Source organism: Bombus terrestris, chromosome 2 (genome assembly GCF_910591885.1).
Source record: "Bombus terrestris chromosome 2, iyBomTerr1.2, whole genome shotgun sequence".
In the NCBI taxonomy this organism is placed as follows: Eukaryota; Metazoa; Arthropoda; class Insecta; order Hymenoptera; family Apidae; genus Bombus; species Bombus terrestris.
Genome location: NC_063270.1, coordinates 6,793,853 through 6,817,048, shown reverse-complemented (window position 1 = coordinate 6,817,048; position 23,196 = coordinate 6,793,853). Strand labels below are relative to the sequence as shown.

General features: G+C 29.7%; 3 protein-coding genes and 1 long non-coding RNA gene across 15 annotated transcripts in view; 3 read left to right on the top strand and 1 right to left on the bottom strand.

The window, feature by feature from the left end:
* Positions 1–14,680, top strand: part of LOC100646857 (tricalbin-1) — a 32,531-nt gene extending 17,851 nt beyond the window's left edge. For 9 of the 10 annotated variants that reach the window (XM_020868070.2, XM_020868068.2, XM_048414301.1 and 6 more), the window contains 17 exons: positions 1,112–1,362; positions 3,561–3,646; positions 4,444–4,633; positions 5,031–5,398; positions 5,793–6,021; positions 6,139–6,287; positions 6,683–6,777; positions 6,870–7,043; positions 7,421–7,618; positions 7,719–7,988; positions 11,467–11,640; positions 11,714–11,912; positions 12,011–12,234; positions 12,446–12,665; positions 12,844–12,964; positions 13,055–13,269; positions 14,344–14,680. In XM_020868070.2, the coding sequence (XP_020723729.2) occupies positions 1,112–1,362; positions 3,561–3,646; positions 4,444–4,633; positions 5,031–5,398; positions 5,793–6,021; positions 6,139–6,287; positions 6,683–6,777; positions 6,870–7,043; positions 7,421–7,618; positions 7,719–7,988; positions 11,467–11,640; positions 11,714–11,912; positions 12,011–12,234; positions 12,446–12,665; positions 12,844–12,964; positions 13,055–13,269; positions 14,344–14,498 (3,318 nt within the window). In that variant the 3' untranslated portion in view covers positions 14,499–14,680. The remainder of the gene's footprint in view (positions 1–1,111; positions 1,363–3,560; positions 3,647–4,443; positions 4,634–5,030; positions 5,399–5,792; positions 6,022–6,138; positions 6,288–6,682; positions 6,778–6,869; positions 7,044–7,420; positions 7,619–7,718; positions 7,989–11,466; positions 11,641–11,713; positions 11,913–12,010; positions 12,235–12,445; positions 12,666–12,843; positions 12,965–13,054; positions 13,270–14,343) is intronic. The other variant, XM_048414300.1, reaches the window with a different exon arrangement.
* A 388-nt stretch (positions 14,681–15,068) lies between these two features.
* On the bottom strand, positions 15,069–18,004 carry LOC100645401 (small VCP/p97-interacting protein). Of its 2 annotated transcripts, none has more exons than XM_012315826.3 (4): positions 17,752–18,004; positions 16,998–17,084; positions 16,243–16,410; positions 15,069–15,985 (listed from the first exon to the last, which is right to left on the bottom strand). In XM_012315826.3, exons 2-4 carry the CDS (start codon positions 17,061–17,063, stop codon positions 15,971–15,973), a joined length of 249 nt encoding a protein of 82 aa, XP_012171216.1. In that variant the 5' UTR covers positions 17,064–17,084; positions 17,752–18,004; the 3' UTR covers positions 15,069–15,970. The 2 variants fall into 2 exon arrangements, with proteins under 2 accessions (XP_012171216.1, XP_012171226.1); XM_012315836.3 differs by lacking the exon at positions 17,752–18,004 and adding an exon at positions 17,145–17,305.
* Positions 17,983–18,708, top strand: LOC125387152. The gene is made up of 2 exons (XR_007227695.1): positions 17,983–18,346; positions 18,446–18,708. It is a non-coding gene; the product is annotated as an uncharacterized LOC125387152 (long non-coding RNA).
* Positions 18,709–19,293: 585 nt separating this feature from the next.
* Positions 19,294–21,530, top strand: LOC100645279 (retinol dehydrogenase 11). 2 transcript variants are annotated; one of them, XM_012315803.3, is made up of 5 exons: positions 19,294–19,327; positions 20,192–20,427; positions 20,518–20,753; positions 20,830–21,127; positions 21,232–21,530. In XM_012315803.3, the coding sequence occupies exons 1-5, from the start codon at positions 19,309–19,311 to the stop codon at positions 21,403–21,405; spliced, it is 963 nt and encodes a 320-aa protein (XP_012171193.1). In that variant the 5' UTR covers positions 19,294–19,308; the 3' UTR covers positions 21,406–21,530. The 2 variants fall into 2 exon arrangements, with proteins under 2 accessions (XP_012171193.1, XP_020723722.1); XM_020868063.2 differs by lacking the exon at positions 19,294–19,327 and having other exon boundaries at positions 19,546–20,427.
* Positions 21,531–23,196: the final 1,666 nt, after the last annotated feature.

The window sequence follows — 23,196 nt, the reverse complement described above, 5'->3', positions numbered from 1 at the left end:
TTCTAAGGATGCAAATTATTAAATCGAACTCTGTACGATATATTTTACTCTGCAAAGAAAAAAGTCCAGTAGTGTCGACTCTGGAAAACGAGGAGATGATCCATGGGGAACGGCTCTGCATTCTACCCATGTTCGCGTAATTTGCCAAGGAATCGTAAACGTAAACGTAATCTAGGTACATAATTCCTGTTCATTTTTTTTTAAATATTTTAAACGACAACGAACCTGTTCTTCTTTGGGGATGCGGAGCCGATTTGATCTTCGATATGGATTTAAATGTTGCAATATTAATTCTTTGTCATCAAATTGTTACCTTGGTTGCTGGAAATCTCATTGTCGCGGAATCTTTTTTGCGCATAAGGGGTCTTCTATTGTTTATAGGTCTCCAGTTTAAGAATTATTGAAAATTTAACATTTTCTTTCCGGGAGAAGGGGTCATTTGCAATCCATGGCTTTCTCGAGACTTTTGTTCTTCGTGATGAATAGAATATGTAGCAATGAAAATAATAATTTGACTCCGAATTTCAAGTGTAGAATCACGCTACGAACCTCTTTACGCTTACTTTCTTTACACCCTGTACAATGGTACTTCTTTCGTTTTTATCCATGTAAAAAATATTAAAAAATCATCATAAATGTTACGTATTAAACCTTATCTTTACCCAGCAATATCATCAAATTTTTACCACGTTTAACATTTAATAGCATCTTTTTACACTAAAGAGCAATCAAAGAGCAAGTTATATCAATATAATTGGACAATTTTGTATACCATCGAAACAAGTAATTACAAATATAAATGTTACATCTATAAATGCAAGATTAAAAATAATTCATCCTCGAATAATATTCGAAAAAGAAAGCTACAGCAAATATGTACAATATACCTACTTACTTTTTCTGTAAATATGTATCGATAAAATAAAATAAAACGTTCTTCACGGAACATGGTTTCGTCATGAATAATGAAACAATGCTGTTTTTACTTGTTAGTAAACTGTTCATAAAATATAATGTTGCTTCGATCAAGAAATACAATAATCAATATATTTAATACCATCTTTGTGTTTTAACGTGATATTTTCGTTAAGAACAATAATTTTTTTTACAGAGAGATGTAGAAGCCATTCGTGGTGCTTTATACCTTGGTGTGGCTTTTGCGATTGCGTGGGTGATAGGTGCAGCAGATTTATCAATAGCATGGTTAATGTTAGTGCTAGCACTAGCATCGACAATACTTAAAACAAGGATGTCCCGTTTTCTTGAATCGACCGTTCAACACGAATTAGCCAGGCTACGTCGAAAAAGAACTTTGTACAAGGATGAAACTGCTGAATGGCTAAGTTTACTTCTGAATAAATGGTAATCATGTACTTTTATAAATATACGTAGTAGGTATGTATAATTATCGAATAACTGACCTTCTTTATTATCATTTCGTAAAGAAAGTTGAAATCGTTTCATGCATAAAATAACTACAGTTCCTTAGAATAAAAAATATCTCTCTTAAACCTAATTTGTGCAACAATAAACTTAAAAATTTGCCATGTTGTTAATGGAAAATTATACTAATTATTATATGCCTATATTCATAATTATTAATTACTGTGTTGCTAATTTCTTGAATATCAAATAAGACTAAAAGGTAACAAAAGTAGCTGTATTTATCTACTGCAAAGTATCTTGATGATACTTTTTTTATTTGAAATGTTATACCTACAGACATAAATTCCGTTCTTTTTTCCAACATTATATCGTTTCTGTCGATCTTTGTCGTAATAACTTATAATATTACATTTACAGTGCCGTACGAACCGAGAACTAATAAAATCAAATTCAATTTATCGACGAACATGCATTTATATATGTACATGAATCGAAATTATCCATCTTGTATTCGAAAATGTGCGTGATCGTTAAAGCCTCGAATGTCTCTTGTAGCTGAACGAACGTAGTTCAAGAATCAATAGTATGCGGGTATTTGTAAATATTCCACATTCCATGAGTGCAACCATTGCCTTTCACATTTCATCACGTATTTCATACGTATGAATACTGTCGCTGCTGATGTGTAGTTGACAAAATTAGATTTCGAATAGCAACCTCTGTTCGTATTTTAATATGCCTATTCTGAAATTAGTTCTTTTTTGATACGTGTATATACGTATGTACCTCCTATCTCTTCGTAACAAATATCGATATATACGGTGTATTTTGAAGTTAATAGCTTTAAAAGGTTTTAATTCAACAACAATAGTAATTACATTGAAATTGAAAGTAATTTTGAACGATATTGAATCTTTGCCTCACGATATATTGCGCCCGTTAATCATATATCGTGCTTAGGTAAAACAGTCCAAGCGAACAGTAATAGCTACAACACAATGTTTTTTCGTTTGTTAAAATTGTTCAAGGATACTAAAATAACACATAAGAGCTCGACTGGGAAAATGTAAAAGCAATACTACTTACTTGGATAGTTGATAGATCCGTTCAAGCGTCTCTAGCCATCGAGCAATTCTTACCAATTTTCTTATTAGTATTAGCCTTATTAGTATTATACGTTTACTATTGTAATCCTTACTATCTCAAACTAAAAAGACAGTTGAAAATAAAGAAATCAACCATTTACGAAGAAAAATAATGTACGAATCGAACGAAATGATGAATTTTATATTTGAGAAAATATACATAATTTCTTTTGAATAAAATTCAACTCTACTACAAGAATCTGTAAACTTCTAAACATTAAAACAATTTACCATACGTAATCATAAAGATTTAGTAATACAACCTTAAAAATATTTTATGTTTGTGCTAATAAGAATGTATATAATAATAAGGATACAACATGATTATAATTTATTATGTGTACAATTAGGTGGAACAAGTATTCCAAAATCACGTAAGAATGTTTTCATGTAAAAAATACGTGAAACTAATATTTAATAAATTTAAGGTGGCAAAACATCTATTTATATTAAATACATGTACGTGTATCAAGTAAGTCAAAGCGAATGATAAAATTCGCAAGTTTCTCGCTGAAAGCTAGGAAATTACCAGTATTATCAATACACTGAATTACTAATGTTGATCTATAGCCCATTTTACTTGATTTCGAAGTTTTCTCGATTATAATCAAAACATTTAGATAATTAAACAATGTTTTTAATTATGACAAATATAGGTATCCTACATGCAAATTACTAAAATCTGAACCAATAAATACTTCGCCTTTGATTAAAATTCATTTCTATGACATCCTATAGCCATTTTGATGAAATTTTACATATGTACATATTTCTTTAATCGAGTAAAGCTTTATTTTTCAAGATTCAAAATTGATTTGTCTCAATTTTATGAAGATTAGTTTTGTTAATGTTATTAAAATAATATTTAAATATTGAGCTTTCTATTTAGTGATCTTTGAGTGTTAATTGTTTATATAATGTTATATTAATGTTTAGTTAAGAACTAATTACCTCTAAACGTACATACATATGTATCAATATAATATTTTTCTCTCGTATCTGCAACTTACTATCTCATTTATAACGTAGGTGGAGATTTAGCGCTACCAGTATATTTTCTTTAGCAAAGGAAAGACTGGAACCTCTTCTAAATGAAGCCAAGCCTGGAATACTTGGTGAGTTTTCGCAATATGTAATTATAATTAGCTAGTAAAATATTGTAGATTATGATATTTAAAGTTTTTGTAGGATAGAACTGTTTACAATATAAATTAATCAGTCAAAAAGTAAAATTTATTGTAAATAAGCACGTAATATAAGAGAATATCTATTAGAAAAATAATATTTAACAACAATTTACAACCTACTATCCAATTTTGAAATTCGGAATTAAAAATATAGTGTTAGTATGCTTCGTATATATTATATTAAAACTAACATAGTAAATACCTACAAGATACCTTTTTTGACTAATTCTAGATCTCAGAGTAATTTATATCAAATTGCGTAATATTCTTCCTTCTTCCTTTCTTCTTAACATAATAGTTGATATTTTTAACATTTTTGATAAATCGTCATCTTAGTTCTTAATTTTCTTAGTTAATTCCACTTTTCAGAAAAATGAAAATGAAATCCACATGTGTCGCATTGGTATAAAAAATACAGATTCATAATAATATGACGAAGATTATACCGGAAATGCAATAGATATTCAGCTCATTTAAATCCTAACTTCATACAATTAAACTTATTATATATTAAACTTATTAACAATAAACTTTAAATTCAGTTTTATCAGTTTATAAACGGGTGGAGGTAAATAACAATTAAGGACTAGAGCAACAAAGTACTCTCTCTAATTTCTGCAAGAACATAAACTTAATGAGATTGATCATTTATAGGAAATTTTACCATTGATTTAAATATTTATGAATTTATAAAAGAATAATTTCAATGGGAAATATCATTCTAGGACCACTGGAATTAAGAGAGCTCACATTTGGCGAGCAAACCCCATGTATCACACGCATAAGAATGGTAGATTATGCGAACAACGATGACGATTGTCAAACAAGACAAATGAAATTGTCAATCGAAGCTGACTTACGCCTCGATTGCGAGCAATTTCGTATGCTCATCACAACAAGACTATTTGGAAAAGGGTTAGTATGTAGTATATCATCTACATGTATAACAAATGTACACAATTAGTATAGAAAAGAAAGTAAGATTCGATTACATTCGTAATAATTTCAGAAGCCTTCAATTTTTTTCGTTTTAACAAAAAGAGAATATAGTTCTCGAAAAATGAAATCCGTTGCTACTTTTCTTTACTACTACTACTTACTAGTTATACTTTGCACGAGAGAAAAAGATATTACAAATATTTTCGAAAACCATAAAATAATGTAATATAATTAAAATATTATTATTTTTATTTTTATTATTATTATTACATAATTGAAAAATATAATTTTTTACTTACTGTATATATTACTTACTGTAATAGCTGATTCTCTGATCTTATTACGTTTCAAAAAGTTTAATCTGGAATTAAAGGGTTGGCATGGACATCGATCTGGCCGTGGAGAAACTGTCTCTCTCGGGTACCATTCTTGCCACCCTAACTCTTGATTCCATGGCACCGTTTCCTCACGCAACATCTTTAAGCGTGAGCTTCTTAGAGAAACCGGATGTTTGGTTCAGCGTGAGAATCTTGCGAGCAGTACAAATGATGGAATTACCTTTAATTAAGACGTGGATTCATGCGGTGGTCACGGACGCTTTAGCTAATTGGATTGTCGATCCGGGTCACTTAGAAATGAATCTGAGAGCTCAAGAACGACCTGGACCCAGATTCGATTCACTAACTAATTCTATACCACAAGGAGTGCTTACCATTGTTTTGTCTCAAAATGGATGTTCAGGTACTGCAGATTATCGAAACGATTTAATAAACAATAAAAATATACAAAAATCTACGGAATCTACATATTAGTAGTACGAAAAGAGGATATATCAAATATTCAAAAGAAAAAAAGAAACATGATAGAAAAGAAATTAAAATCTTAAGTAATGAATAGAAAATATTACAGTTTAATAGCAAGTACATTTTAAAAGCAAATACAAATAAGTTTATGGTTCAAATGAAATCTTAAGCGCAATCATGAGACTACAAAATGCGCAACATACAGAAAAGTTGTGTATATTATCTCGTAAAATAATATTATATTACAATTCTGAAAATATAATTTGCTGTTTCTCAAAATGCTATTTCACAAAAAGAAAAAAAAATTAGTATTTGCGTTTTTTAATTCATAGCTCCCATCATCGCGGACGAAGTGAGATGGCTCGTGGTAACATTAGGAGATCAAAGACGAATCGCAACTCTTTTGAATTCCACGTGGAACGAGAACATATCTTTCTTAATGAATGTCTTGGATAACGAGAAAGTCTCTATCAAATTAAAAGCAAAACGACTTGTCAGCACCGTCACACTGGCTCAGTTCGAACTCGCGCTCGGAGCATATAATTGGGATAACTCACAAATGTAAGTTAATACACAGCTTACAAATCAGTTACATCAGCTTAAGACTATAGAAAAAGTAACAATATGAACTGGAGAATACACATTTATATACACAATTTTAACATTTTCATCCGAAAGTATCGAAACCGTATTACAACCAAAGAAACCGTCCCGGACCAGTGCTAACATTCCAAACATCAACGCCCGATTAGAATATACTGCGCTACCAAAACTGGATCCAGATTTGCCACAACCGGAATTGATAGAAGATAATTCATACTTGTCAGGTAACTGAAATTTTTTATATCTTTATCTATTTCTATTATATTCCATTGCTGACCAAAATCATTGCGTAATTTTTTTAACCGATGTTATTCTATTTGATATTTTGAGTGTCACGAAAATATACCAATTAAACGCAAAAGTCAGGTAAAATAAAACAAACATCGTAACATTGGTATTTCAAATTCGTAGCATTCAGACATGATCTTTTACTATCCCATACTTCATTTGCCTTTATTAAAATACGACACACAATTATTAATCTATATATTTTTTGTCAATTATGTTTCAATATTCTGATACTCTGCATTACCATTGAATGATGATACATATTTGACAAATTTGATGTAACTCGTTATGTGTATTCGTATGTAAATTCGTGTATAAATATCATTTTCAGGAGTACTTGTCGTTTATATTCATTCAGCGGAAAATCTAAATAGTGGCAATTCCCACTGTAATCCTTATTGTATATTATTCAACAATCGTAAAAAGGTACGCTTTTACATATCCCTTATTATGAGAGAGAGACTTGTCAATTCGATTTCCTATTCTACCCATCTAAATACTGTTTATTTAACATTCAGGTAAAAACAACGCATTACATTCGAAGCACTACATCGCCGTGTTGGGAATCGAGAGCACAATTTCTTGTTCAAGATTATACTCAAGTGTCTCTAAGTTTTGTCGTATACTCTTGGAATATATCCAAATCGATTGATGGTGATATGCTTGGACTCGCTATATTATCTTTATCTCAAGTAAGATTGCATAATTAATATGCAGAAATAACATTTTGGAATATAAATTTGTTGACAAGTATTTCAGATATTTGTTACATAGAATACTTGAAATTACACTTCAAAACATATCATAAGATGTGAATGCTCTTTTATAGTTCATCAAAAACACGAATAATATACATCATTCAACTTCAATTCGCGTCGAGATAGAGCAAATATTCTAAGAAATTTGTTCCAGAAGAGAAGTGCTATTTCTTCTACTCTTTACATATAGTACCTATCACTTTATTTTTACTGTATCGGTGTACTAGTTCTTTACACATCTGTATAATTGGTTTTATTTGTTTTCATTGTACTACACGAATCTAATTAATTAACAATATGTTTTTGTTTAGGAAAATATATGGACAGTTAGAAAAGAATTGATCCTCAGTGGATCGAACATTACGTCAACAATGACCGTTTCTGTATTATTCTATCCTGTTAAAAGTATACAGCAAATAATCACCAGCCGAAGAAGTAGTTTGACTTTTCCAATATCAGACGAGGAGCCAAAATCTAAAAGAAACAGTCTACCGTGGATGCAACAGGCAGTTAGTACAATCGATGAAAACAATTACATACGCGTATTTATTAACACCGGTATAAATGATACTTCATCTTTACTTTCTTACGTATTATCTGTTTCTTCAGAAATTATTATTAACTCACAAGGATATAGATCCCGCCTCATCGGATGTATCCAGTTTACTTTCCACTGGAAGTGGACTAATGGAAGTGACACTAATACGCGCGAAAGATCTTGTTGCGAAAGATCTAAATGGTTTCAGCGACCCTTTCTGTGAACTGAAACTAAATAATGAAACAAAGTATAAAAGCAGCATAAAGAAGAAAACACTGAATCCTTGCTGGGATGAAAGTTCCATCATGGGTTTGCCCAGAATCGGCGAAACTTTGGATGTCGTAAGATTTCTATTTATACAGCGTATTTAAAAAAGGTCCGACGCTTAAATTGAATTTATAATATTCATCAAGAGAAATATAAAACGTTTGATCGATACAGGTCCTAAAAACAATATTTTCGACGCAAAATCAACTTTCATTATTAGCATTCGATATTATGAGTAAGCTTTCGCAATATATTGAATATACAAACTTAGAAGACGCGAATATAGGATAATATAGCATAAATCTTCATATTTCTAAATATTCGATATACTATCCTCCTATTTCTATATAAAACTGATATTTGTGGATACAAGTTCCTTCCATACCGTGTATTTTCTTTTCGTTATCGTAAATCCGGCACATTATTTATCGGCGATGAGTAGACCAAAGCTTTTAAATGAGTATACGGCTATAGAGGTATTTTTTTGACTGTATACGCGCTCCCATTGCAAATACCATACACAAAATGCATTTTCATGTTAACACATTTCATTTTCGACTATACCTGCACTGTAGAACCTCGAATCGGCTTAGTTGGAGGACGCAGCCAAGATAAATTGATGCCCAACGGATAATAATCGAACACCCAAGGGAAATAAGTGAAAACATGTTTTCTATACCAAAACAAGCTTTTTATTTTTTAGAAGATCTATTTCCTTTTACAATATATAATTTATATTTATTTATAATATAATTATTTATTATATTGTGTAATCAATTTATTTTTTCAATTTCGCACATACATGTGCTTTATTGCAGCAACTTTTCAATCATAAAAATATACATATACAAGCGTTTGTTATTAGTAAACAGAAGATTTCGGATAATCGCAAATAGATTAATCGAGGTCTTATTGTACATTAAATGTGTTGCGAAGAAATTCATTCATGATACCGAACATTAAATAATGAATAAGGTAAGTGTATAGATCAAACTCAACATCTTCGACTTCGATGATTTTTTAATATGTGATGGGGGATAGGAGCATGATTCTGAATAAGTTTTTCCTATACATATCACTAACGATCGGTCTTAGTTTCCAAGATATTCGCAAAAAATAGTCCGGTACCACTACAGGTAATTCTGCCTATAGCTGTGTTTGCTGTAGTAGCTACGTTAGTATGTATTAGTTGCCGTCAGCAGGCCGTTTATCTTCTGTTTATAAATGAGGATTGGGCGAGCTTAAGCAACCGGCTACCAATATTGATGTACTGCCATAGATGCACAACTATAGGCAGAATTCATTGTAGTGATACCGACTTTTTGCGAATATCTCCAAAACCGTATGCGATGCCGCCAGCTATATATATAGGAAAAAATTGTTCAGAGTGATGTCCCACCATTAAAAATCCACATATCAAAATACCGAAATGGGATAAATCGAGTTCGATCTGTACATTTGCCATAAATAATGAAAACCAATTTTACATCGAAAGAATTGCTTTTAGAACCTATGTTGATTGAATTCTTTTTACTCCTCTCGGTGAATACTACTAACTCTTCAAGTATCGGCCTCTTTTTTAACATTCTGCACTTTCTCATAGTATAGATATGTATTCAATGAATGATAATATTAATAAAATGGCAATATAAGACAACGGCATAACCGTAAGAAACCGGAATAGGCTATAAGGACAGGCTACACATCAAATATAACGCCGCGGCAAGAACCGTACATCAAGAACTCGCAATAAAGTATCAATTAATACAAACACGCACGCCAAATTACAAATATACATCCGAAACATACTTGAAAACCGATAACTATAGGACAAAACAATACACACCGATAAACAATTACATGTAGTGGACTCCATATCACATTTATAAACAAAAGAGGAAAGAAAATCTATGGAAACAAGAGAAAGTGACAATAGTATTAGATCATCCCATAAGTTCGTGCCGTTTTTCGAGCGGTTATATATGTTAAGATTGTTTACATACCTTTCAGTTTCATGAAAAAATGTAATCGCCCTCTCGTTGTACAACTTCTTCCCATTTTTCTGGTAGGGCCATTATTCCGTCTCGATAAAAGTTCTCTTGTTTTTCTTTAAAATAATTTTCTAAGCTATTTTTGAGAATGTCAATATTTTCAAATTTTTTACCTACTAAAAAGTGTTGTAATGCTCTGAACAGGTGGTAATCAGGTGGGGCAATGTCTGGGGAATATGGGGGATGTGGTAAAATTTCCCAATTAAATTCAGACAATTTTTTTTGTAACGCTTTTCGCGACATGCGGTCTAGCGTTGTCGTGATGGAAGATAACGTTGTTCCTATTCATTAAACCTGGTCGTTTTTCAGCTAGTGCTTCCCTTAATTTTTCCAACTGAGTGCAATATTTGCCTGAATTAATGGTATCACCACTAGATAAAACTTCAAAATAGAGTATTCCTTTATAATACCACCATACACACAAAAGAACTTTACGTGGATATAACCCTGGTTTTACACAGCGTTGAGATGGCTGATTTCGTTGGGACCAGCTACGTTTCCGTTCAGGGTTTTCGTGAAGTATACACTTTTCATCACCAGTTACCAGGCGTAACTGGTTGGCTCATGTTTATTACACGCAAGTAATGACATGCACGCTGTCGTTCGTTCAAGACGGTTCCGTTCCGTAAGTTCATGGAGCACCCAAACGTTCAACTTTGACACCATCCCCATTTTTTTTAAACACCTATGAATTGTTGTCTTAGGTATTTTCAGAACATTTGACATCTCTTGAACTGTCAAATTTCGTGATTTTTCAACAAGATCCTGAATTTTATCTTCGTCTGTCTGAGGAGGACGCCCGGAGCGTTCCTCGTCTTCTAAACAGAAATTCCCAGCTCTAAAACGTTGAAACCACTTCCTGCAGGTGCCACATGAAAGCGCATTTTCCCGTAAACAGCACATATGTTTTTCGTGGCAATTGTTACAGAATTTAATTTTCGATATTCGTATAACATGAGATGTCGAAAATGGATACGCATTTCACTCATGATTTTTTACTGTTAGAAGTCACTGTGTTCACTATATTACGATCTTATACCTATGAAAATCTGCTCTAGCCTGTTCTCGATCAGCTAAGCTCAAGTGCATTGATCCCTTATCGCCGTATATTTATAAATCGACACATGAAATGTATACACAAAAGTCGGCACGAACTTATGGGATGACCTAATATATCTGTTACAATAGTCATATCCGTTACAGGTATCACAAGAAAAAAATTTCTCCAACCACCTTAAAACAATAGGTATAAACACACACATTCATCCAAACATATAAAAGGTTACAATACTCCAAACATCAACGATAATCAAACAAACACTACAGCAGTAACAGAAGAGCATATGAATTGGTGTACAAGAATCCGTCATACAACCTTTAAAATCACAAAAGCGTGAATGAAGATAGTAATAATTTAATTAATTATTAAATGATATTAATAATAATAAGTACAAAGAAAAGAATAATAAATACGATACTTTTATGTTATTTTTTCACGTAGGTATTATGGGATCATGATACTTTTGGTATGAGGGATTATCTCGGAAAAGTATCATTGACTCTCGATGACATTAGAAAATTATCAAGCAGCGATCAGTCCCATTGGTTGGTGTTAAGGGAAACCAAAACGGGATCTGTAGAGTTGAAAATTAAAGTTTTATCCGAAGAATGCGAGGTACATATTACCACATTTTTGTTTCAAACAAAATCAACATTTCAAACTTCCTATTTGATATTTTTTCATCTAGTCTCAAAGCACATATGCAGCCAGCAATATCAGCGAAAGTTCAACCCAATTAAATATTGAAAGTTCTGAAACGGCGTCAAACATTATAAGAAGACCTTCGATGGAAAAGTCAAAAATGAGATTGCATTTAGACGTTGTACCACCACCGCCGCCCCCGCGTACAATTACCTTGTTAAAACCAATTATTTCTAGTCAATCCGGTGAATTACTTTCCAAGAGTTTAACATAATATAAAATTTGTATAAAGGCTTTTTTATCTCGTTGATTACTTATTTCCAATCTAAATTATTTGAAATAGACAAAGCTAGTATTGGAAGTAAAGACTCCAACGAAATGAATGGAACCGAGAATTCGTGGGTACCTAGTGTTGTCACAGAATCCATAACGGATGTAATTGATGAAACTGACACGTCAAAGTTAAGAGAGCGACCATCTCCTCACAACAGTTTAACCCCAAGTCCAGAACAGAATTTCGGCAAAAAATTACCACAGTATAACAGTTTTCGCGTTATGAAACAAAAGGTGATCATAATAATCAATAAAGTAAATATTGTCCAATCTGCATATATATATGTAATTAATATATTTATTCTTAAAATTGAAATACATGTGTACAATAACATTGACTTGACAGACGATAATCTAAAATATTACTATAGCCGATAGCGTAAATAATAAAATTGAAGGTTATTTAAATTATTTATTTATCATTAATTATTATGAATGATTTTAGGTGAAAAGAGGATTAAAACTTCGTAGATTTCGTTCTGAAGTAAATATAGAGGACAAAAATGAGTCAAAAGGCGTAACATTGAGTTTGGAACCTAGAGGTGGAGGAGAAGCTGATGCTACAGAACTTTTACAAGGATCTGGTTTAGCGCATGCTATATCACAACCTGATATGCTTGGCAGAATAAGACAACCTAGTCCGCGTTTAAGATTAAGACCAAATGGTACGTAAATTTTACAATTAACATAGTTATGTTAACAATTAACATAGTACATACAATAATGTGTTTTGCTTTGTAAAATTTCACGAAATTAGACATCATATATTGTATCAATGACTGAACCTCTAACATGTCATGTTTATGTTACTTGTATGTATAACCAACACATTTATTCAACCAGAGTTAAAAGTTGTCAATGGCACTAAAGAAAAATACTCGGGAATAGAAGGAAAAGTTTTACAAGCTCAAGGTCTTCATGTCGCACATATTGCTCAACTATATTGTCGGATAAAGCTTCAAATGTAGGTACTTATATATATATATATGCCTACGGGCACAAAAATATGAATATTAATACAAAAAATAATATAAAAATCCTTTATATTTATTAGATGTACCAGTCCCGATAAGATTACATCTTCGACAAATAGTGGTAAAACATTAGCGAAATCTCGACTTTTACCTGCAATGCCTAACCCACAGTTCAGTATAGACTTTCACATAGAAAGTGATAATGTTCCCAGGCAGTCCTTGTTAATATTTGAGATCAGAAGTGCTAGTAAAGAATTATTAGCTAGCCGGCGTATCACTCTTCATGAATTATTAGGTAGGTTTAAATATAATTTACTTTGCACTTTGATATAAAAGCTAGTTTGAAATGAGTAAATAAATAACAATCCTTACAAGAAGGACCAAATACTTTACATAACTATCATTTTAACTGCTGCTAAACTATCATCACAACAATAAACTTACTATGCGCGTGCATTATGATAAATTTATTCGTTATGTCTTACTGTGTCTGTAGATATTTAAAAGTTTCAAAGAATTAGATCAAATATGATACAATACATTCATTGATAGAATATACTTTTCAATATTGTTTAAATAAATTGACACGTCCATCTTCTACTCGGAATATCTATAAAAGCACTTTTATCTTGTACCATATTAAAGTAAGTATTTTAAAGTGAAAGTGACCTTAAATCCATAAATCTTTTCGCTCTCATGTATGTAATACGAAAATACAAAATTGATATGCAGGGTATTTTAGATGGGATAGAACAATTGGGCAGAGGCTGATTCTAGCACGAAAAATAAATGAAAAAAGAATACATTCTTTTTATTTGAGATTTCATTTTCGAGAAAATTGAGTTCAAAAATTCGTCGAATATATGTACAGTGCGTACAGTCGCCAGACTGAATGCATCAGCATGGGCATTTGTTGACGAGCCAATATCGGCATTGTACTGTTTCGGTACAGCTACATCAACGATCGAAACCGCTCTTCTATGATCGGCGATTCGTTGTTTAATTATTTCCCTGTGATATTGATTATGTTAGAGTTTTTATTATTTTAACATAAATTTAACACAAATTAAATTTAAAATAAATTAAATGCTAAATATATTAATACAATCTTGTTACCCGTTCACAAGCAGACGCTAACGCTTTGTTTGTGGTCCGTGCTGAACACGTTCAGTCTGATGGATGCACATGTACTCGACGAATTTTCAAACTCAATTTTCTCGAAAACAAGATGTTAAACTAAAAGATTTAATTTTTTTCTTACTTTGCTTAAAGAATCAATTCCTGCCTTATTTTACTACCCACTTTGAGATACCCTGTATGTAGTATAAAATTTGAATATGTAAATTTTTTTCTATATTTACATATGTAGGCGTTTCCGCGGCAACTGATGAAATTCATACATGGTTAGCATTAAACAATGGAGCATCATTGGAAGTACAAATGGTTCATGGAAGAGAACTAAAAAGTAAATCCACAAAAAAACTTTTTCGATCCTGGTCAGTACATCGGATAGGAAAAATATAAAACATTTTTAGCCAGTGTTATAAATATTTGTGAAAATTATAATTTGCCAAACATATATATGTAAAATTGAAAAATCCCTCTTGAAACAATATGACATGATAGTAAGCGTATTTACGAATACGTTTTACATTTTACATATTTTATTACGTGTACATATATATGTACATAAATAAACTTACTAATATTATCTCAAAATGAAAATTGTAACATTTGTGTTTTGTACCATAAAGTGTATACATATATTTCATTTTTCATTATAAAACAATTTATAAAAAAAGCTATGAAGATAAATAATTATCTTTTTCATCATTCCTTTAACTATAAATTAAGTAACAACAATTCCTCCTTAGTACTTATAGTATTTCACAAACTAATATGTATTTCTTAAATAAATCCTATATTTGATCTAGAAAAGATTACAAACTATACATATATTTGTTGTTAATGCATAGTAATATGTACTCTAAATAACTCGAATATATATAAACATTTATTTATTTTCATTAATTGTACAATTCATTAGGCTTTTAATTATAACAAATAATTATACCCATAATAGCTCCATACAAATATTCTTCATTTAAACATTTATTTTTTCACTTATGCTGTTAACAAACTTATTTATACATAAACGTACATTTACATTTAATGACAGGTATTATCATGATTACTAACATTACAGCCAGCCTACACTGTACATCATTTTCAATGTATCTATCACATTATAGAAAATAAATATAAATTAGTTTTATATGTATCATTAGCCTTGTATTTTTTACACAACCACATGTATGTATTATTATTATCAAATGAAATTTTACAAGTGACTTTCATTTTTAATTTTCTTATTAAATATGCCACATGAATAAATATGAACAAATATATTCTAGTGTGTGCTGAATATTATGCAATCTTAATAAAAGTATATCCAACAATAATAACAAAATATAAAGAATTTGATCATGATGATCTTATATATATATATATAGTTAAGATATATTGTTTTGTCAAACATTAATTAGATTATTAAAACATCAGACGTTTGTGATATTGATATATAAATATATATCAGGATGAAAAATATAAGTAATATTAAAACAAAAATCATTAGATTAGATGTAATAATAATTATTCATAATATAGCATATATTTTTGTGACACACTTAGTCACATATTACAATTACATTTTTAATTATATATCATAGAAAATATTGGTATAATTAATATAAATATTTAAGGCACTATAAAAAACATAATCTATGAAAACAGATATACGTCTATATATGCAAATGTATATATCTTTAAATATTTATATTTCGCATAATGCAGACCTACATTACCTTCTTTGATTTCTATCAATAAACAGTACCATATAAAATACACCTTTTGTACATTGTATATATTCTTAATAATTCCAACTTGCATATTTTTGAAAATTTGAATATTGCAGCAAATTCCATTCAGGATTATGATTAACTAATTTGCCACTAGAATAATAAAAAAAAAATTATTTATACTATATTTTTTTACTTAAATTTAATTTTTAAAAATTGCAAAATCATCAAATAAAATAACTATTAGTATTTTAGTTTTAAATATAATGTAACAATATATACACCATTAAAACAAAATTTCTTTCTTTAATACAATTCAATTCTGTGTCAATTTGACAATTTTTACTCAATTCTCTTAGTTAAAACTTTAGAGATTCAAATTCTTTTCTTTAAAAAATTTAACATCTTACCTTTAAATTATTTTGCATATTCCTATTGCCAACTTCTTCTTGGCGCTTCTCACGTAATTGATCTAGCCTTTCTTGCCTTCTAACAGCATCAGTATTTTTAATACCTCGATTTTGTTGTTCAGCAATTCTTCTTTCTGCAGCTTCCATTTGCTTCCTTCTCCTAGTTTCCTAAACATAAATGTATCTTTTTATGTATTATATTTTTTGTAATCATCACTAAAAGTAATATTTAAAAGTATCTTTAAAAAGATCAACATTATTCATGTCTTGAATTTCTTTACTACTAGTTACTGTTAATTATTGTTCTTATTGTAACTAAAATTAATGCCCTAAAATAATCCTTTAATGTTTGAAATGAAAGGATATTTCACTATTATAAATATTTATTTAATTATTGTAAAGAATCGCAACCTAAATAAAAACATAATATGTTTTTTAATATGACAAAAATTCGTTTAAGATAAATTTTTAATACCACGCACAACAAATATATATGTATGTACGAAAAATGTAGTATTGTACAAAAATTGAACATGCAATGACAATTTAAAATATTAATATATAAGAGAAAAGATATTTATAAAAACAAAGATGTTAAAGTAACAGTTACATTAATAAACTTAATGTTGGTTAGAGAAGAATATATATATATTATATTAATAATATTAATATATATATTAATGAAAAAGATGTTAATAAAAACACTGTATAAGTACTTAAGTACATATTACTAAATAACCTCCATTTAATCTTACCAAATCTGGTGTTAAATCTTCGCACGAAGATGATTCTTTGCAACAAGATAAGCACAGATTTCCCATGATAAATGCAATTAGTTTTTACTACAATTAAAAATTAAATTATTTATACTATAATTTTTACACTACTTTCAATAAACATACAACTTTTGACGTGTATGAATGATAAGAGTTGTCATTTACTATGCTCTGTTCAACGAGAAGTTAGCAGAAGTAAACAGAACGACCATGTACTAATCAACTGACAGATGTAAGGGGCATCAGCTACTGGGTGGTAGATATTGAGTTCAGGAGCGGATTTAGTTATTGGGTTACTGTTGGGACCATCTTCAACTTCTGGGATTTATGACACGGACATTTATGACAGACAGTAGTGTCAAGAACACGTTACGAAGTATAAGGATAAATTTATATCTTTTTTATCATTTAAAAAATTTGTTAGTTGAACAAGGTATTTCTACTGATTTATCAAATACAATTTCGCAATCGATATATTGAGTAGTCCCTGCGTAAACGCTTTGTTGTGCTTATATAAGAACCAATTTCATCGGAGCATCGATTATCTACTGCAATATTATATAGCATTATTTGTGCATATTGTTTATTGTACAGTAGTATATTATACATTGCATTATTAGTTTTATATACATATATAAGCAATTAACATAAAACTTTTGCGTCAATTATGTATACTCATTTTAAGAATTCCGTCCGGAAAGCAATGCCTGAAAGTTGTGAATACGCTCCTTACCAGTCATATACGTCTGTACCTCTACTGACTCTTCATGTTGAACAGGATATATGTATATATGTATTTTTTTCAATCAATAAACAAATAAACCTATTGTAGAATTATCACTAAATCATTTGCAATGACATATGTAAGATTTCCTTTCTGATATATGATACCAGCAATTCCACGTTGAGTCTAAGAATTTTACTTTAAATAAACTAAAATTTTTTATCAGAGAGGAAATGAGAATGCTCACGACCGTAGTTCTAGTTGTTTCACAGTACAGGTGCTGCACCATGCGTCCAAGTCTTGAAGTTAACTAAAGTTAGCGTATATAACAGCCTATAAAATTAGGGATCTGCTTTGTTTGGTTGCACACTAGCACAGACAAGAACCTGTTGAGTTCCACGCTACAATTGTACGGTTCTACGGAAAAGTTCATATCCACTTTTCTCTTCGAGATAGACAAGTATGAGAATGACAAAGTGGCGGAATAATGAAACTAATTGTGACTTAAAAAAAAGAATATGAATCCCGACATCTTCGTCCGAGAACAGGACATCTGACGCAGAAGGCGAGGGTGCAGTTTCCTGTTGACCGCGGAAACTTATTCGTAAGATAAAACAAAGCGATCACTATGAAGTCAGCGTACAAAACAATCGTGTTCCGATTTCCACAGTTTCTGAAGAATCAATTTCTTCAATGATTCTAGGAGCATCCGAAGGAAAGTTTTCCGTTAAAACTGAGGAAGATCCGTACCCAAGAAAATTAAAAAAGAAGAGCGCAGGACTCAAGAGTTAAGAGCAAGGGTGAAGAGCAGTTGGAATTTCCTCGAAGGCACAAATTTATATTTGAATTCTTTATAGGATACTCTATTGGTATAGAAATATGGGACACACATATTAAGTATATCTAATATTTTTAAATGTATTGTTTATTTTCTTTATTTTTTGTTAATAAATTATTATATTTTGACATTTTGTACTATTTCTCACCCTTTTATATGTGTCATCGTTCAAAAATATAGTGTTTTAATAATTAATGAAGTAAACAATTAATTTCTCTTTCTTTGGCAACTTACAATTAGTTTCATTATTGCATTATTTGTCATTTCCATATTTGTTTATCTCGAATAGAAAAGTAAATACGAACTTTTCCGTAGAACCGTACAATTGTAGCGTGGAACTCAACAGGTTCTTGTCTGTGCTAGTGTGCAACCAATAGGGCAAATCCATAATTTTATAGGTTGTTATATACGCTAACTTCAGTTAACTTCAGGACTTGGCCGCATGGTACAGCACCTGTACTGTGAAACATCTAGAACTACAGACGTGAGCACTCTCATTTCCTCTTTGCCCAAAGACACTACAGTTTTGAATAAGGTAAGCGGAAGTCGAGAGTATCTAATTACTCTTCTTTGTGGACCAATCAGGTGCCATCTGTACGGTCCACTCATTAAATGAAGCATGAATAGAAGCCGATATGGCGTCATTGCTAACCTGTAAAATACACTAAGAATGCTGCGTACACATAGCTTTCGTGTTCCTAAAGTTAATATTTGCATTTTTAGATAATATGCATCAAAAATTATTAGGTGACAGATAAAAAAGAAAATACTTTTATGTCTAATAAATCAAAGTTAAACCATTAGAAATGAATATAATACAAAAGTAATGTTCTTATAAATATGTTAATATTGTTATAACTGCCAATAATAACAATTTTAGAAAATACTTTTAGATGAGTAATCGTTCCATAGTACTCGTCTGTAGTACTTAGGTATACTTAATTTACTGCCTTTACAATTAATATATGTTTCTGTTCGAACATATATCGAATGGAATAGTATTAAAAGACACAAAATTTTTTACGTTTAATATTTTAATCATTTATTTATGAATAAAAACTTTAATCAAATAACCATCCAATTATCTAATGAATATAAATCACATACGTACCCGCACGTACGCACGCCTGCACGCATAATGCATACATATAACAGATCTGTTTAATGATAGAAATAGAGTTATCGTTATTGTACACATTTGTTTAAAATATAAATTTTGCATTAATGGCTTTATAACAAACAACGAATATCATATAGTTTAATTGAAATAATTATTATATTAAAATATAAAAAAAGTTTATTATGTGTAACGAAGATTATGATTATTGCTCAAATATTTATTTACAATAGGTGACCAGGTATAATGCACTAAGACAATGCATTAAGACAAGGTGTAATTTGTGAAGTATATGTGTATAAATTTAATATCGAAGTATGTGATAAATAAGGTTATTTTATAAAACAAAAATATAGTGTTAATTCATAATACGGTATTGGGTATAAATTTTGACAAGTCATTGTATACAAATAAATATTCCTTAATTCATACACATGTTGTAGTTCGTAAAGCAAATATGGTATCTTCATGGTATTATTTCATTTTACCGGTAGTATTACTTATTGGATTACTTCGAAAATGTCGTGAACGTACATGGGGAAAATGTAAAAATACAGACAGTTTACTCGGTCGAGTATTCATTGTGACAGGTGCAAATTCTGGAATTGGTAAAGAAACGGTAAAGGAATTGGCTAAAAGGAAAGCTACAGTTATTTTAGCCTGTAGATATTTACAAACCGCACAGAATGCTATATCTGACATACGTACTCAAATATCTACTGGAAAGCTGGTAATATTAGTTCCTAATTATATATTTCTAGCCCATAATTAATATAACAAGTACAATCTATATCTGTAAAAAATATTATTAACTTTTCAGGTACCAATGAAATTAAATCTGGCATCGTTTTCATCCATCAGAGAATTTGTTGCAGAAGTAATAGAAAATTTTGCGGAGGTTCATGTGTTAATTAATAATGCTGGAGTATACGTTCCTTTTAAAGAACATGCTTTAACTGATGATGGATTTGAAATTCATTTTGGAGTAAATCATTTAGGGCACTTTCTGCTTACAAATTTACTTTTGGAACATTTAAAACGGAATGGACCAAGCAGGTCTGTCATAAAGTAAAACATTTACTTCGAAATACAAATTTGTTATTTACTTATTTTACTTTTCCTTCAACAATAGAATTGTTATTGTGACATCTAAACTTTTTGAGTCTGGAACAATTGATTTTTCGAATCTAAATGGTGAAAAAGGTTTGGTAGTCAAAGGACGTATGAATCCTGCCTATTGTAATTCAAAATTAGCAAATACGTATTTTGGTATTGAACTTGCAAAACAAACAAAGAACAGTGGTATTAATGTATATATGGTTTGTCCTGGATTTACTTACACAGGATTATTCAGAAATGTTAAAAGGAGTTGGTTTCACTATATTATTTTTTCGCCTGTTGCTCTGTTATTTTTACGTACTGCAAATCAGGTAACTGTCTTTATATGTTACATATCATTTTTTGTGGGATTATTTCTTATTTGATTTATTATAATAGATATTCTATTACATTCATATTTATATTTTTGTTACAGGGTGCACAAACTGTATTACATTGCGCAATAGAACCTTCCTTATCTAATGAAAGTGGTCATATTTACCGTGATTGTAAACTTTATGTTTCAAAAAAGAAACTAGACCATGATGTAGCACTGCGTTTGTGGGATGTGAGTGCAAAACTGACTAAAATTAATGAATCTTTAAATTAAATATTTTAATGTATATTATATATATTATTTTACTTTTAACATAATTAATCACCATTTTATATATTTATTTTTATATGTAAATATTATAACGCAATAATGTAGAAAAGATAAAGACATTGCCATAAGATATAAGATATATCTATAAGATTATATATAAGATATATAAGATATAGTAAAATATTTTTGTTTTCATTGTTACAAATAAAATATCTTATTGTATAATTTTTTAAAATACTAGAATGTTGAAAATGTCGTAAATTTTATTGAATCCTCTTAAAATTATAGTAAAAGTAAAAAAGATCTTCGAAAATGCCAATAATAAAAATTCTTATATTTTAGTCTTATAGTATAATATGTATTCAATACGAATTATTCCACATATGAATCAAATTACAAGAAAAGGTTTTTTATATATAATGTTGTTTTTACATTCATTATTATACGTTGAGTAAGTTAATATGTGTATCCACATATTTTGACATGTAACTCATTGTGTACGTAGTTAAATAGAATACTGTGAATAGTAATCAAGAATACTAAATAGAATAATTTGAAGATACCATGTCAAACTAATCAAATGTGTTTACTAATTTTATATTTCATAATTCAAGAATGCTTGATTTTTTTATTTATATCTTTTCTATTGAAATAAGTTACATATCAGAAAATTTCAATTTTGTCTTCTTTTTTTATTGAGTATCAGTATTTTTCATTGTAAATTGTTAGTTATCACATACTTAATGTTATTACATACATATAGTAAATAATGCTTTAATTGGTCCTCTTATAGATAGTTTATATAGATATTAAAATTTTATATGACAAAAATGGCAGATGTAAAGTTTGGACACTATAGTTACTAATCGATACTATTGGATTCAGATGTTCAAGTGTTTTAAATATTATATAATTATTTTGAAACATTATTTTATATTACAAGAAGAAACTGTTATTAAGACAACTTAATAATATTGGCTTCGCACGGGAATGTATAACAATATCAGCTTTAGATAGTAACATCACAATTAAAAAAATATAAACATACACTGATCTCTATATTATGATATTAATTCTATGTCCATATAAGGATCATTATTATGAAAATTTTTTCTTATTTAGCTATTTGATATTATATAATTAATAAAAAGTACAATTATTAATTGTACGACCCATACAATACACACGTGCCCTTGACGCATATATGCACAAAAAGATTAAATTTACACATTATACGAAAATTTATTATATGTAAATAATAGTACCTAAAATGCACATATATACAGGGTGTCTCATCTCATATTAATATCTTGACTTCCATCCCTATTACTATCTATAGCGAAAAATGTTTTAGATAAAAATTGTGACTTCGAGGGAGGCATATCTAATATTATGTCTTTTTGTAGATGGGCGCGAAAAGGTTATGTGAAGGTCAACTTTATCTTTTTAAATAAAATAATATATACTTTTTAATACGTTGATAGATGTAACTAAACATTCTCTATAAAAGAGTATTAACTCATATATATATATTGGAAAGTTATTAGTTACTGAATGTTATTAGTTTATGTATTTTTTTAACTTCTATTTTGTAAAAGCTATCGTAAGAATGAAAACAAATACAAAAGTACACATATTATTACTTATTAGTGCCTTACATCTTTTCTTGTTTTTTATACGATAGGTTTTATAAAAGAAAAGTTAAAATGCTTACTAAACTAATAGTTTTTAAACATAAATAATTTTTTACAGAGAATGTCGACCTGCATCGATTAATGTATTAAAAAATATATG

Excerpts from the sequence above, each read along its gene's own strand:
- LOC100645401 (XM_012315826.3), bottom strand. The coding sequence starts at position 17,063 with ATGGGAAATCTGTGCTTATCTTGTTGCAAAGAATCATCTTCGTGCGAA. Across the intron at positions 16,411-16,997 it reads AAGATTTAACACCAGATTTG|GAAACTAGGAGAAGGAAGCA; the intron begins GTAAGATTAAAT and ends ATTTATGTTTAG.
- LOC100645279 (XM_020868063.2), top strand. The coding sequence starts at position 20,155 with ATGGTATCTTCATGGTATTATTTCATTTTACCGGTAGTATTACTTATT. Across the intron at positions 20,428-20,517 it reads AAATATCTACTGGAAAGCTG|GTACCAATGAAATTAAATCT; the intron begins GTAATATTAGTT and ends TTAACTTTTCAG. Across the intron at positions 20,754-20,829 it reads AAACGGAATGGACCAAGCAG|AATTGTTATTGTGACATCTA; the intron begins GTCTGTCATAAA and ends CTTCAACAATAG.